This window comes from Pterocles gutturalis, unplaced genomic scaffold, assembly GCF_000699245.1.
Source record: "Pterocles gutturalis isolate BGI_N339 unplaced genomic scaffold, ASM69924v1 scaffold33793, whole genome shotgun sequence".
NCBI lineage: Eukaryota > Metazoa > Chordata > Aves > Pterocliformes > Pteroclidae > Pterocles > Pterocles gutturalis.
In genome coordinates this window covers 1-15,253 of record NW_010124238.1, presented here as the reverse complement: position 1 = coordinate 15,253, position 15,253 = coordinate 1, and the positions used below count along the sequence as shown (strand labels likewise).

The 15,253-nt window shown below is 38.4% G+C and overlaps 1 protein-coding gene across 1 annotated transcript; it reads right to left on the bottom strand.

Moving 5' to 3' along the window:
• Positions 1–6,372: 6,372 nt before the first annotated feature.
• On the bottom strand, positions 6,373–13,027 carry LOC104465242. Its single transcript, XM_010078212.1, has 5 exons — positions 12,934–13,027; positions 12,558–12,700; positions 8,908–8,994; positions 7,983–8,135; positions 6,373–6,525 (listed from the first exon to the last, which is right to left on the bottom strand). The coding sequence occupies exons 1-5, from the start codon at positions 13,025–13,027 to the stop codon at positions 6,373–6,375; spliced, it is 630 nt and encodes a 209-aa protein (XP_010076514.1).
• Between the last annotated feature and the right edge of the window lie 2,226 nt (positions 13,028–15,253).

The window sequence follows — 15,253 nt, the reverse complement described above, 5'->3', positions numbered from 1 at the left end:
TTCCTCAGTGGGTACTAATTGAGCCTTGAGAAGTTGAACTTCGCCCTGGCCTTTCATCAACTTCGCTTCACTTGATGACACAGGCATCAGGGCATTTCTTTACCCTTTGGACACTACTAAAGGCATGCCTATTACTGTAGATCTGTCCCTTCAGCACACCCGCATGTGGAACTGCTCTGTCATCTGTTGCATATTCTTGGTACATTTGATGATCAAGGGGTATTGATGAGTATCAACTGAAGGCCATGAGAGCAATAAATGAAGTTACTCGTGTGACGGGGGGGGGGGGAGGGAGTTGCAGCACCACACTTCCTAATATGCTTAGTAAGGTTCTTCCATTCAAGAAAAAAAAAAAAAAGTCAGAGGTAAAATTCCATCTAAAGAAATAAGGAGAAGGCTCCTTTTGAGATCTGGCCTAAGGGTGTTTGCTTTCTCATTCTGCTTTTGTGAATATCTGTTATACAGTGGACATCTCTGTGCCAGAAGGAGTGCAGCATCACTGGAACTGTACTGATGTAAGTGGAATAGAGTTAAGAAAAATACCAGCTTCAGTAGTAAAAACAACATAGCATAAGGCTTAAACTTTATATGATGTATCTTGCACGGATTTATATTTATGCATGATACTCACACCCTAGGTAGTTCATAGAATCTTAGAATCATAAAATGGTTTGGGTTGGAAGGGACCTTAAAGATCATCGAGTTCCAACCCCCCTGCCATGGGCAGGGACACCCTCCGCTAGCCCAGGTTCCTCAAAGCGTCATCCAGCCTGGCCTTGAACACCTCCAGGGATCCACAGCTTCCCTCGGCAACCCGGTCCAGTGCCTCACCACCCTCACAGGAAAGAACTTACTCCTAACATCCAATCTAACTGTTCACTCAGTTTCAGACATAGAATCTCTAAATACACAGCAAATTAAGTATATTGCTGATAAAAATTATAATAAAAATAATAGTTATATTGATAATTAAACCTTCAGTCTTACACGCCACTCTAGGGAAGTGGGCGTGGGGAGGTGCTTTACCACCGTTTCAGCTTGTACCTGTGAAATGAACATTTAGGCAGAACTTTTCCAATATGCCAAAGAGACTCGCAGAGCCACCGAAGTCCCAGAGTGGCTCCCCCTGCGGGCGGGGGGGGGGGGCCGGGGTTCATGGTGCTCCCGGCACCAGCTTCTCCCTGCGGCTCCGGCTCTGCCACGCGTGCCGCGGACAGCCACGTTCCCAGGGAGGGAACTTCAAAATGTATTTTAAAACCCGACCCAGTCTTCAAGCGTCATGGAAGTTCTCTGTCATCTTAGAGAGGCTAGCTCCTAATTCACCACTGCAACTGAGAGTTAGCGCCTGAAATGCAGAGTGCAAAGAGAACAGTCTCATGATGCATGCTTATCAAATCAGTGGAAGGAGGTGTGGTTGCAGTAGTTTAAATGCTGATAAACAAGGCATGTAGCAGTGCATATTGATGTAGGCTATGTATAAAATGAAATGGTATTGTCTATGTATTGCAAAGTTCTCAAGAAGTGCTAGTTTCCATCACATAATTTGTATATGTGCAAAGAAATAACTTGTTACAAGTTTTTTTTTAAATATTGTCTGGCAAATTTGTGTTTTGTACGAGTGCTTTTTGCAACTTTAATTCTTTTCAGTTTGACTAAGCTATGAATAATTATATGGGTTGTATGACAGGGTAGAATTTTCATCTTTGGTGAAATCGGTTGTGGTGACTGGTGGAAATAGTTTTATTGCCTTTCAAGTACAGCTCATTCCAACTTGTGGTGGTTTTGTTGCTGGCTTTTTTTTTTTTTTTCCAACTCACTGAGTAAGGTTTGGGTTACCTAATTAGCTGCTGGAAGAAATGTTAGGTAAAAGATTCTCTAGCTGTATTCAGCAGGTACTTGGTTGATATTTTCTTTCCAATATTCACAATATAAGACACTACTCTTGCATACCAGTTTGTTTGGTGGGGTTTTTTTGGTTATGTCATTCCAGAATACACATTTTTGGAGTATCCTACTTAGTCCCATTCCATTTCATGTTGCCAGAAACCAGCCTATTCAGATTTTCTTTTAAATAATTAGTGTCTCTTCTTTACAAAAATGATCAATAGGGAAATCATATTTCTCCAATGTGAACATCAGCTTTTGAGTCAGCAAATCAAATATTCAGTTTAATATAGCTGAATATTGAACTTATGTTCTAAATAATAGTGCACGGTTTACTGTAGTTCTATATTTGTATTTGGATTTCTGGCAGAAGTGTGAAGTTGGATTTGGGTCCAATCTGTAAAGTGCTGAGTGTTCTATGAGTGTCACAATACCTACTTTATATGATTGCTCTAACTCCTGGTGTTCATCCTTCATATGACACTTACTATGTACTTTCATAAGTTTATTTATTGATGTTCCATGTTTTTAAAGGAAGTGTTCATTCATGTGTTTGAGGTGATTAATTTTGTCAGCATTGCATTTATTATGTTTGCCTTGCCCCTCAGTACATTGAATATTTGTGTTTCTGACCATCCAGATTTTTTTGCAGAATTCCTAGGTTTGTTCACATCTTATTTGGTGTATTATGATTATTTTAAAATGTCAGTTGTTTTAATAAATGTAAATCACCACCTAATGCTAATTTACCACTTGTTAACAATAAAGCAAATATGCCAACAAAACTTTTTTGTGATGCACACATTTTTGTAGCCAAATGTGAAATTGTCTTAAATAAAATTGTGTAGCGATAGGTAACATCATTTCAGCCTTATGAATATTGTGATGTCTTTGATCCAAGTACACTAGACCTGATGTGAGGACCATCTACTGTCTTCTCCTAGTGACTGGGAGACAAACAGTTATTCTTTTCAAAGGACAGGTTTTTTTAATTTATTTGTGAGATGATATTTGGATTTTTCAATCACCATGAAAAATACTCTATCGCAGATATTTAAATCGGTGTTATCAGCTTATATAAAGTTAATTCTGTATCTCTTCTTTTCCCAACTCTATTGAAAATTTAGTTTATACAGAGCCTATAACTGTGGTACCTGCAGTAAATATTTCTTTTTTTTCTTTTTTTTTTTTTGTTTTGAATAAGGCTGTAAGGCATATTATATAACCTAAGCTTGATCTGGGCTTATACTCTTTCACGAGAATAGAGCACTGTTTTGTTGCTTAAACGATTAAGCAGGAAAAAAAGCAGAAGTTACATCTTTCCTGTAAAGTTCACTTATGTGAGCAGAAATCGTAATAAGGGCTTGGTTTCCTGATTGTTTTTTGCTAAAGATGGATGAGTAGAGGCCAATTCCTCTTTCCTTTCCTCTTTTTAGGGGAAAGTTCCTCCTAGTGGGCTCTTCTGTTTACTTCACCACACCCTCTTCTGAGGAAGGCAGAGATGTTTTCCCTTCATTCCGGATGAAATTCATTTGTGTGCCAAGAGTGCAAAATCTCTTGTCACTGCTGAGATTCTGTGACAGCCCTCATGCTGGATTTCTCTTTATTCTAGTTCACCATGAACCATTCCAATCAGATAGCAGGTGAAAACAAACTAACAAACCCAACAAAAATCTAAGTAGCTGCTGAATGAAACGTACCATAAAGTCAACATCGCTTTTGCTCAGCCCAAAGCTGAAGAGATGGAACTGGAAGAAAACATATAACCAGCCAGGAGAAGTTTACTCCTGCATCTTTAGCTAAAGAACTACAGGTGTAAAGACCTGTTTGATGGTGTAAAGTGAGATTTGAACATTTTCTTCCAGCGGCCTTCCTTGATCTGGCTTCCTAAACACTAGTAATTCTTCTGTTTCATTATAAACCACAGAGAACCTAACTCGTTCTTGCTGTTAGAAATGTGCAACATTATCTTGCTCACAGGGGTTAGTCACCGTTTTCTGCTTTCTTATAATTTCTTGCAAAAATAGTACTAAAATTCTTTTTACTAATTTAAATACCTAAGTTGTCTTCCTTTGCCACCTTTCCATAAATTCCATGTATTTCTGTATCATGGTTTTGACCTACTCATGTTCCTTCTTTGCAGTGACCAAATAAATAAATAAATGAAAGTGGCAGGGAGGTAGGCATGGTGGTGATACCCTGCAAGGTTTTTGTCCCTTCGCCCATTCCTGCAGAGCAGTTTATTGTTGTGACATTTGTAATTTCAGGAGAGACCAGAGAAGGTTCTCAAGTGGAAGGAACAAATCAAAGAGCACAAGTCACTGCAGTTAGTCTTTGCCTGTAAGTGGTGACTCAGTAAATTTGTCAATAAGAATCAGGCAGGTAGGATATTTAGTAAGAGGAAACAATCAGAAAACACTCATAATTTCATAATCACTAATTTTTTGCTTTCGATCTAACCTTGGTCTTTGCCCAGGGTAGGCCTGAAACTGCTTGATTTGCCTCAAGATTTAACTTGTGGGCAGCTGCTAAAGTAATTTAAGCTGACTGAAATTCCAGTTATGTAGTAGCTAATACTGCATCTCTGTGTTTTTCTTTTAATTCCCACTGAACTTTCCTTGCCAAGTGGTTATTAGGAAATAAATCTTGGCTTTTGACTGTTCCTGAATTTCCAAAGAAAAGCAACTGTTCTTCAGTCTCAAAGTCTCCTGGAACTTCTTTCAGTAGAAGGGATTTCCAGAGAAGTCCTTACAATATTGCTTACATTCTTTTATCTGCAGTATGCTATTGGGAAATCTGTTTCCCTTTTCTATTACACAGAAGTTGTGTTGGGTTTTTTTTCCCCCAGTGTTTGGAGTTAAAGTGGTAATCTCTTACATCAAGAGCTAGACAGAATATGTGAAAGTCTCAGTCACAGTTTTATGAGGACACTGCTCCTACCTCAAGAAGTCTCTTCACCATACATAGATGGGGGGCTGGTGAGGATTTATTCCAGGAAAGCATAACAGTATGTTTGCTTTGCTCTTAACCTCTTCCCTCACCACTAGCAGTAGGGTACACTGGGTTTCATGGATTCAGTACAGCAGATCTTATTCCAGTCAAAGGAGATCCGCACACTTCTGTGAAGCATATTCCACCATTTTTTCAGCTCTTTGTTCTGAATACCAAATTTTTTTCAGAGTAGTTCCAAGGAAAATTTCATTTAGCACAGATAAAACAATATATGGTACCTTACTCTGAACCAGGAAACAACAGGCTGACTTAAATAAGATATCCCAAAATGTTTAGTCCAAGGCAGATACCTGTTATGGAAGTGTCTACCTAAACTGGCCAGGGTCTAAGCAACTAAGAAATAGGTATTTTATAATGGGAAGTCCCAAACAGCTGGAGGTGACATTACCAGCTGTGCTTTTAATGACTAGCTGTGAAACAAAGCTAAAAAAAGAAGTAATGACACCCAAGAAGTCAACAGCCCAATTCCACAGAAGACAAATGTTTTATTACCAAAAGAGTTATAATATCAAAGTAAGAAACTGCAAAAGAGTTATAAACAACTATAAAAATACTTCTGTATATCCAAAATTAAATATGAACACTTTATTAGATAAATGCCAATATATTATTCTCTGAAAATATTCACACATTTAAAGTCATGTTTGTCTAACACGTTAAACACATTATATAAAATAATTGCATATAAGAAATCACAATCTGAAGGTAAGAAATTCTAGCTCCTCCTGCAGCTAACTCTAGGATAACCAAATACATAAGGCTAGTGCCGTTTCCAGTCAGCTGAACAAACGTATATTCGTTCAGGCATCATCTTTTTCGCCTTCCCTAGGTCTCAGTGTCTTGCCTCTACTTCAGCCAGTAGAAGTGTGCTACATCTCAAAAATCAGTAGCCTTCCTAAGCTTTTCAAAAAGTTAATCTTTTCCCTGTTTTTCCAAACCTAAGTCAGTTTGCAGACCCATTAGATAACCATGCTGAAAATATTAATGCATCAGCAGAACAGACCCAAGATCAGCTGCTTATTTGGTAAATGGTTCCTTTTGGTCCTTGATACATTTTATATAGATATAAAGAAACCAGCTACTTTTCCATAATGTTTTCTTCACCTGCAGCTAGTAAGATGGTTTTATAAATTGCAGTAGACATGCAAGTAGATCACTTTCATATGATGGTATTATAAAGTTACTCAAAAGATCAGAAATTTCAAAGTAGTTTCCAGAGCACGAAGGTGGGACACAGACCTCTGCAGAGTTCTTTGTTTCAAACACTGGGCTTTTATTTCCACCTCTTGGACTTCAGCAGCTTGGTTTAGCCGTTTCTGTTTATTCCATCTCCAGGAACAAGGTACAGTAGCTTTCCATCAGAATTCTGGCATTAAGTGTTCATATAAGCGAGCAGAGTTACTCGAAGAATGCATATAAAATGCAAAGATACCAACTAATGCCATGTCAAATGAAGAGAGCAGGATTCATCTAGAATCACCTGGAAATTATTTTTTCAAATTTATTCCAGCAGGATCGAAGGCTAGATATATTTTCTTTCAGTTCACAAAATTCTTGGTTACATTTGGTTTTGGACTGTTCACCTGTTTCTGTATCTTCTTTATTGTATGTATTTACTTGCGTGCAAACCTGAGAAAATAAGTTTCTATTGTTAATTGAGAAGTGCTTATTCTTTCCACATGACCATCTTTTAAAACAAACTGATGCCATGATATCTCAATAAATAATGGTGGCACCTTGCATGGTAATTAAGCCAGAAAGCTGGGCTACTCGCAAAACGTGCCGTGGCAGTACACAGCCTGCATCCCTCTGATGTTCTCACTCTGAGCGCAGCCTTGCTGCTGCCCCTGCCCACTGGACTGGGAGTTTATGGCTTTAACACACAGCAAATATGGACAGCTGAAACCAGTGTGTGCAACCGAGAACATGTACGTCTTCTGTCAGTGGTTTAAAATTTATCCTCCATTATTTGAAGGACTGGAAAAATAAAGCCAACTAAATTGTGAGACAAACTTCAAAAGATATGACTAAGTGTGTGGTATCTTGAGACTGGCAGAACAAGACAGACCTGTTCCCAGGGGTTGATGTCATGATCTAGTGTTCAGAATCTTACCCAGAGACAAGAAGACCATAGTTCTTGTCCATGACTGGTCATGATTTTTACCAAATTACTTTAACTGATCTTTAAACAAAACCAGACATCCATGGGGTTAGTCAGGAGGTTGCAGGGAGACACTCTGACTTCTATGGCTTAACTGGGATACTTTTATGATTAGGCAAAAGTTGGATTCACCACAGGTGGATAAGCAAAATATAGACACCAACATTACTTTGGAGATCTGGTCCTAGATTATAAGTTTCTCCATTTCAAGAAGAAAAATAATTAGTTAAATGCAGCCTTCAATCCAACTATCTAAGCCAATCATAAAGAATTACATGCTGTGGGGCATATGGGGAGGCTTTTTGATGTTGGTCAATATGTATGTGTTAAATAAGTAATTGTGAGCCACACCAGAAAGAACACTCTTCCTTTGCTATGGTAGTCTGTAGATCATTGTGCTAGATTTGAGTGACACATCAAAGAGCAGATTCTGCCAATGACTAAAAATCCAAGTATTTTCATATCTAACTGTTCTTGTTGAGTTTGAGATATTGCGGTTAAAATAAAGACCAAAGGGATTATGGAAAGGAGAGAAACTCCCACTAATTTTTTATCGAAGCAAACCAAACACTAGTCTTAGGGTAGAACCCCCATGAGAAGTAACAACTATGACTTTATACATTAGAGAAGTTAAAGTGTGGTCTTTGTCTTTTACTGGAGAATTAACTCAGGTATTTCAGTATTCAACCAGAGTATATATCTTCACTATAGACTTCCAGATCATTGTCTTATTTAGTCTTCACACTGGACTCAATCTCTGTTTTAATTACAAGACGTAGGCTGTACAGATCAAAATTAATTATGCGTATAACATTTGTGTGATAGCTGTGCCTTTCAGAGGTAGATACGATAGTCTGTGTTGAAGAGCTCTAAGGAATAAGTCACATGCTCCCAATAAACTGTAGACTCTATCACTATCACTCACCTTTTCTTTTCTATGTCTTTCACATTTGCACTGCAGAACCTGTAATGTCCCACATGAGACTAATGCTGCTTTCCATCGAAAGTCTTTGCTGATTTTTTGCTTATGAAAGAATTTCAGCATGTTGCACGCCATACTCTGTAGTGATTCTATTTCCTGTGAAGAGAGCAAGAAAAATACGTCCTGAAAAGTCTGTGCACCATTAGTTCTTTATAATGTTGGTTCATCCTTTAAAAAACTCCATCAGTTACCATTAGTTTCTTTTGCTTCCCTTGTGCCTGTCTTTTCCAATAAAACACACAACTAATCTGACCTACCTGCCATCTCATCAAAGTATTTAAAGTATCAATTTGTAGTAGTAATGCTAATAACATAAGGATGTTAGAGAGAAATCACAGCCGTACTGAAATGAGCTGATACAGCTAGGAAAACAGTGCATGACTTTTGGAGTCAGTCCTTTTATCAAGTCATGATGAAATTTGTAGCAACAGCTGACAATCGTGCTTTCTGTCATTTGAGATCTGCCCAAACTATCAATTTTAAAGCTTTGAGATCTGAAATGAAAAGCTTAGCTGATGTGATTTTCTGTAGAAAAATGAAAACAAATGTCAGAAAATGTTTATGTTTACTTCCACTGGCAAAATAAAATAAGCTTTATGTACTACTTTGGATTAAAAATATAAAAGAATCTTTATAGTAGAAAAAAAATTGGTTATGGAATTGCTTAATATTTTAATTTTTTAAATCAATTTATTTGACAAATTATGTGATTCCAAATTCAAAAAAGGAACAACTCTGAATATCATTATTTGACTATTAAAAGGGAATATTACTCTCTATCACAATATGTTATTCAGGGACTGGACTGTACAAAGAACCCATTTGAGTTTGTATTCTCTAAAGTAAATTCTGAGAAGTTAAATTTTACCTGAGTATCATTGCAGAAAAACACTTTGCTATTTTCATGTTTTTTATTCTTGCAGCACCTGTCACGATACTCTGCAGACATATTTACCTGTAAAATATCATATATGTTTAAACATGAAAGTTCTTTCAATCAAGTGAGCCAAGTTTCTCACTAACAGCTGGCGACGTCAACACAAAATTGTTCTGTAGCATCTCAGGTGCTGTAGGGTCAGTGTACAGTTCTGATCTTTTCTTGGCAATCAGGCAAAGAAAACCCCAAGCCAGCTACAATTTCTAAAGGTGTATACAGAATCACATGTAATCACAGAATGGCTGAGGTTGCAAGGGACCTCTGGAGGTCATCTGGTCCAACCTCCGTACTCAAGCAGGGCCACCCAGAGCCACTTGCCCGGGACCATGTCCAGACAGCTTATTAATATCTCTATGGATGGAGACTCCACAACCTCCCTGGGCAACCTGTGCCAGTGCTCAGTCCCCTCACAGTGAAAAAGTGTTTCCTGATGTTTGGAGGGAACCTCCTGTATTTCAGTCTGTGCCTGTTGCCTCTGGTCCTGTCACTGGGCACGACTGAGAAGAGGCTGGCTCCATCCTCTTTGCACCCTCCCTTCAGGTATTTCTACACATTGATGAGATCCCCCTGAGACTTCTCTTCTCCAGGCTGAACAATCCCAGCTCTCTCAGCCTTTCTCATAGGAGAGGTGCTCCTGCCCCTTAATCTTTTTCATGGCCCTTTGCTGAACTCTCTCCAGTACCCCTGTATTTCTCTCGTACTGGGAAGCCCAGAACTGGACACAAATCTATCCATTTTAAACCTTCATATTCTATCAAATTACCTGGTTCTTTGGCATTTTAAAACATAGGGAAATATTTAAATCTGGTACAAACATCAAATATGTTTGTCAATGTTTGCCTCAATAAATACATGCCTCAGGCATGTAAACAGATTGCAGCACTCACTTTGCATGTGCACTAACAGTAGATGTCCTAAGCAATATCACTTACTCCCTTTGTGTGACCAAAATATTTTATCAATAGTTTATTCTCTGTTTTTTTTTAAATTTTTACTTTCATGCTTGTCATTGACATGACAACTGAACCCGACTGAACAAAATTCCTTCACTTTCTTCTTCAGCCTGTATCCAGATAACCTAATACAACCTGAAGGGCTTAAAAAAAGGCAGCTCATGACAGTATTGTGTTAGATCCCCTCACTTAGGCATGCATACGAACACATTAGACAACTTAATTCTTACAGTTCTTCTGCAGATTTTTGTGCAACGTTGCCTGTACTTCAATTCATCCAAGATGATCAGAACTTCATCCAGGAAGTTTTTTCAAAACCAAGAGTTTAGAGAGTCAAATATTCACTGACAAAAAACACCCCTTCTTCCCCCCCCTGCTTTTGGAAGATAATGCACATCTCTGCTTCTACCACAACAGAATAAGGTTTTGCTGCAGTCACACAGTACCAAGATTTTAAAATAAATAAAAAAATAAATATTCACCCTAAACCCTATCTGTCTGTGGCTCCATTTGGTAACTGCCAAGAGATTTACCCATTCTAATTGACTTCCTCAGATCATCTTTAGTATAACATACAGGAACCATTTCTGATGGCAGTTTATTGGCTGTGACTAAAGCAACCTAAGGGAAATCCTGACCTCAGAAAAGGCATCAGTGAAAATCACATTAACTTATGGGGGTCTAGTATATAACCCAGTAGTCATCTCCATAACTGCCTCAGGCAGGGGGACTGAACGTTACTGACTTTGGCTCTGTGACTGCCAGAAAGGGCCCAGTGGGCAGTTACTATCACACAAACAGTCCATAGTATCTGCTGTTAAGTTATAGTGACAAGACTACACACCAATTTTACATAGAAGACAAATGAATCTCTCTTAAACTGGGAAAAATAAAGACAGGAAAACAAAGAAACTTGCACAGTAGTTGCTTGTGCATGCCTATTCTAGGAAGTAGAAGCTTCAGAGTTTGGTACATTCCCGTTACTTTTCACAAAATTAATTCATTAAGGTTTTATTCATTTATTTATTTATTGACTTGGATAACAGTTTTAGTTCTCATACAGTCTCCTAAAAAGCTCTGTAATATTTATTACAATAAAAAAGATAGACTTTCAAAATGTATCTGGAAGAATGGCATTGCTCCATTCAAGTCGTTGATGACACCCAGGGACACGGGGTGCATCAAGCTTCATCCTGCAATTGGGCAGTGGCAAGGCATTAGCACCTCCAGCCTGGGACACCCCCCAGCTTCCTTGACCCTGCAGCCTGGGTAGGGCTGGCATGTGCCTCATGGCTCTCCACCACAGGAAGACAGCAGGATCTGCCTCCCAGAGGCTGTTATTCCTGTCATATTGTTTTCTCTTATAGGTCAGCTATCTTGTAACTGCTCACAAAGAGGGTTTATTTTTGTTCTCTAGGAAACATGGGTCTTTGTCAGCTGACAAGCTCAAAGAGCGACTTATCTGTTCTAATATGGTCACGAATACTTTCCCCAACTTTGGTGTCTTATTCAGGAAAAAGTCATTTACCTATGGAGAAGTACCTTTCTCTCTTCGTAATCTCAACAAGCACAACATGATCAGAATGTTTTTAAAGATTAAATGCTTGTTCACTGACACTAAAGGTGTTCTGTTTCCAGATGAGGGCTGATGTGTCTTGGTATAGAAAGGTTGGAAACCACTGGCAAAAGCTCTGATCGTAAGTGTGAAGAAATACAATGGCTCCTGATTTCACCTTTGGAAAAGCATCATATCTCACTTGTATTTCAGGCAAATAGATCTTGATTTAGGACTTCGACAGAATGGTGAGTTCTTGTTTAGTGACAAACTGTCAGAAAAATCCCATTTTCATAGAAATGCCTCTGCTAATCCAACTGTGGAAAGTGCTTTCTCCCGTGAAAGTGTTCTTGACAAATACATTTAATTGTTACTAATTCATGATGAAGAGTAGGAAGGTAGGTTTTGGGCGTGGACTGGTAAACTGTTATGATACTATTTTGCAAAGCTGTAATAAATCTGGCTGATAAAGCCATAATGGGGGAGATTTACAACCACAGAAATCAAGTTTTTCTCTGCTACTGTCTAGAAAAGTTGATTCTTTGTTGGCTAAACAAGATACCAAGATACATTAATAGGTAAAATACAAAGAAACTTTTATGGTCATATGAATTTTGTGCCTCTGTGAATTTTTATTCAATGGACAACATAAAGCTTCAGTCAAGAAGTGTACAATTAGTAGAACAAATTACAGGTTGCGTAATGCTTTCTTCTCTTGGTAAGAAGATATAAACATGAGTAATCATGAAATTACTTCAGAAAAGAGTACTTTAAAAATGTAATATATTATACTATTTAGGGCCAAATAGTACATGTGTCTAACTACCTGGTGCACAGGCACAAACACCTGTAACACAGTATTTGTACATGCAAATAGGCAATGTCCACGGATCTCCGAGATTATGGAGACTGAATTATCTCACTCCCTCAAATAAAGCCACCATTCCAGGATAATATGTGATTTTTAAATTGATCTTTTATCGTATGTTAATGTTAGAGGTTTTTTAAAATTATTATTTGCTATTATCTGAAAACAATCAACATTTTTTGAAAACCCAAGAGCTATTACCTACCAGCTCATCAATGTCGTGGCTTAGTATATTCTCATACTTCACACGGATTTCAGCTGGTTTATTTCCCATTGTGCAGCTGGATGAATTCACTGGAGACAGAACAAGGAACACTGGCAGAACCCGAAAGATAGATCTAAAAAAGGCTGGATTACAACAAGAGCAGTTAAGTACATATTAAATGCCATAAAGTGTATGCTGTATTAACACCTATATTCTTAATATCTGTTTATATAGTTTAAAAGAGATCTTTGTATACCCAAGTGACTTGTACCTTGAGGGAAGGAGGGAAGGATTCAGATCCAGATTAAGACACTATTTGGGTGTTTAAAATCCCTCATCCTCAAGGATGATTTAGCCATTGCAGTTAAGAGCCTACAGCTATTGAGCCGATCAGGCACTTGGTGTCTGCTTGGGCTGAATTCATCTCCAGGCTTCACGGCAAGTGTTGATGAGGTACCTCCACTGACCATAATTGGACCATAACCACCTAGTCCATTTGTAGACAGGTAAGTGTCTTAGGTGTAGACATTCAAGTGTCTTAATCTGCAGCTGAATCCCATCCTAATTATCAATTTTTTTCATATGAAAAATTCTACAAATGCCCATGAACACACCTTACATCAAACTTGTATTGAAACACATTTTCAGGCTGACCAAACGCGCAAATCCATACTAGCAGCCATAACATGAGACAAGGTGGCAATACACACTTCTCTGCAAGATTTTTGCAATCTTTTGGAGCAAATATCACTGCTCTTCACTTTATTTCTTCCTTCAGTGGACCATCTTGCTTTGCTTAGACACCTGGTTTACCGTCCTTTCATGACATACAGGAAAATATGAGTCTTCTGAGGACGGGCAGAGAGAAAAGACCAAAATATCGAAAGAGCCTGAAGGGACTGTGAGGATAACTGGCGGCTACAAGTGACCGGCCTGATGCTGGGAATGAGGGGGACTTGATACAGGATGATATTTGGATTAGAAAACTCATAACTGGACTTGGAGCTACAGCTAGACTGGTTAGGATGATGCTTAAATGGAAGATTTTGGAAAAAAAAAATAGAAATTTAAGTTGGAGGATTAGCAAGGATCACAGCAGGTTCCCGGACTAGTATGAGTTGTTTCTACCCATCTCTGCTATCAGTAAGCACAACAACTGCATGCAGAGTAACTGTGGGGTTGCAGCAGGAAAGGCAGAAGGGATGCCCTGACCCTATCTGCTACTTTCCTTCCTCTCCAGTGAGAATGAAAGCATTGGGTACAGCCAGTCCAACACCCAGAGATGGGCATCTCTGGGCTTGGGAATCACTAGTAAATCCCAGTCTCAGAGAGAAATCTTGAATCACTAAGAAGAAAGCAATTAAACTTGACCATATCCTTTACTGAGGCACCTAACCTCCGTGATGCAAGAACCGCGCTCACACCACGTGCTCATCTGTCATTCGCAGAAACAGTTCCTCCCAGCCCATCCTAGCTGATTCCCACAGCACGCTGCTGCTTCGAAGCACAGTGCATCCTGCTTTTCCTGACTACCAAAGCACTTTTCTGATAGATTACTTGTGAACACACTGTTATGTACACTTCTGTCATAGAAAAAAGACTGGAAAATTTTTATCTACAAGCTGAATTCCAAAAGTATTCTTGTGGCAAGCTGCCTGCTAAATTTTAATGGGAAATTTGATGGCCTGAAAACCAGATTTTCTAAGCTTTTCATATACGGATCAACAGAGGTCTATTGTCATCTCAGAAAAATCTAGCCTGAAGAGCAAAATGGATCCTAAATGGATCCTACATGTAGTAAGTATAAAAACTGGGTAAGGCAAATCTATTATGATCTTCAAACTCCAAGTGGACACCTGAACTCCCCAGAGCTTTACCTGTGTAAATCTCTGTGCTAACTATACCTATGCCAATTATCAATTTGTAGGACTGAGATTTAATATTTTAAAAGAAGTTTACAAAAAAATGCAAGAGCTCAATTAGAGGAAAGCATTTTTCCAATATACCATTTCAACTCTTGATTCCAGTGCAAGAAAAGGACTGCAATACTTGTTTCCCAGTAACAGTGATACAAGCAACTTGGATGTGCTACATCAAAAACATGCTTCAAAAGATACAAGTAGCGATCTTCTAAATTAGAATCAATCTAACAGATTCCCTCACTTAAAAGTCGGTTTGTCCAGCAACAAGTAGGGATAATACGTGAAAACTGAGAAGACACTTCTATTTCTTTATTTTTACTTTCTCTGTATTGTACAGATTGTGATTTTTTTTTTTAAATTAGGAAATGACAGAATCAAAGCAGGTAATTCTGAAAGAGATGTTGCATACTCATGAAGTGCCTTGATCGCGGGATCGCGATGAAACCTGCTCAGCCTATTCCTAAATGAATTCTCTGGAACCCATTAGACAAATGTCATAAAAAGTTTCCGGAGCTTTGGACTGAGAAAATAAAGGATTTTTCTTAAAGTTGAGTAACTTCTAAAGAAGTGGAATTGATAGGGCTCCATTTGACCAGCGCTTCAAAAGAAAGGGAGCGCGTATTACTGGTAATACCCTATCTGTTCAGTAAACTCCAGAATACTCGTAAGTCATAACTGGAAAGCCCCAAAAAATTCTCCCAGAAAAGCCGGGAAGAGTTACTATTCCAGTATTCTCAAACATTAAAAAAGCCCCTCTTTTTTTTTTTTTTTTTT

Bases quoted from the DNA above. Each gene is read 5' to 3' on its own strand.
- LOC104465242 (XM_010078212.1), bottom strand. From the start codon at position 13,027: ATGGTCAGTGGAGGTACCTCATCAACACTTGCCGTGAAGCCTGGAGAT. The intron at 8,136-8,907 runs GTAAAATTTAAC...CTCTCTTCACAG, and splicing joins TTTTCTGCAATGATACTCAG to GAAATAGAATCACTACAGAG. The intron at 6,526-7,982 runs GTGAGTGATAGT...TTATTTTCTCAG, and splicing joins AAAGACATAGAAAAGAAAAG to GTTTGCACGCAAGTAAATAC.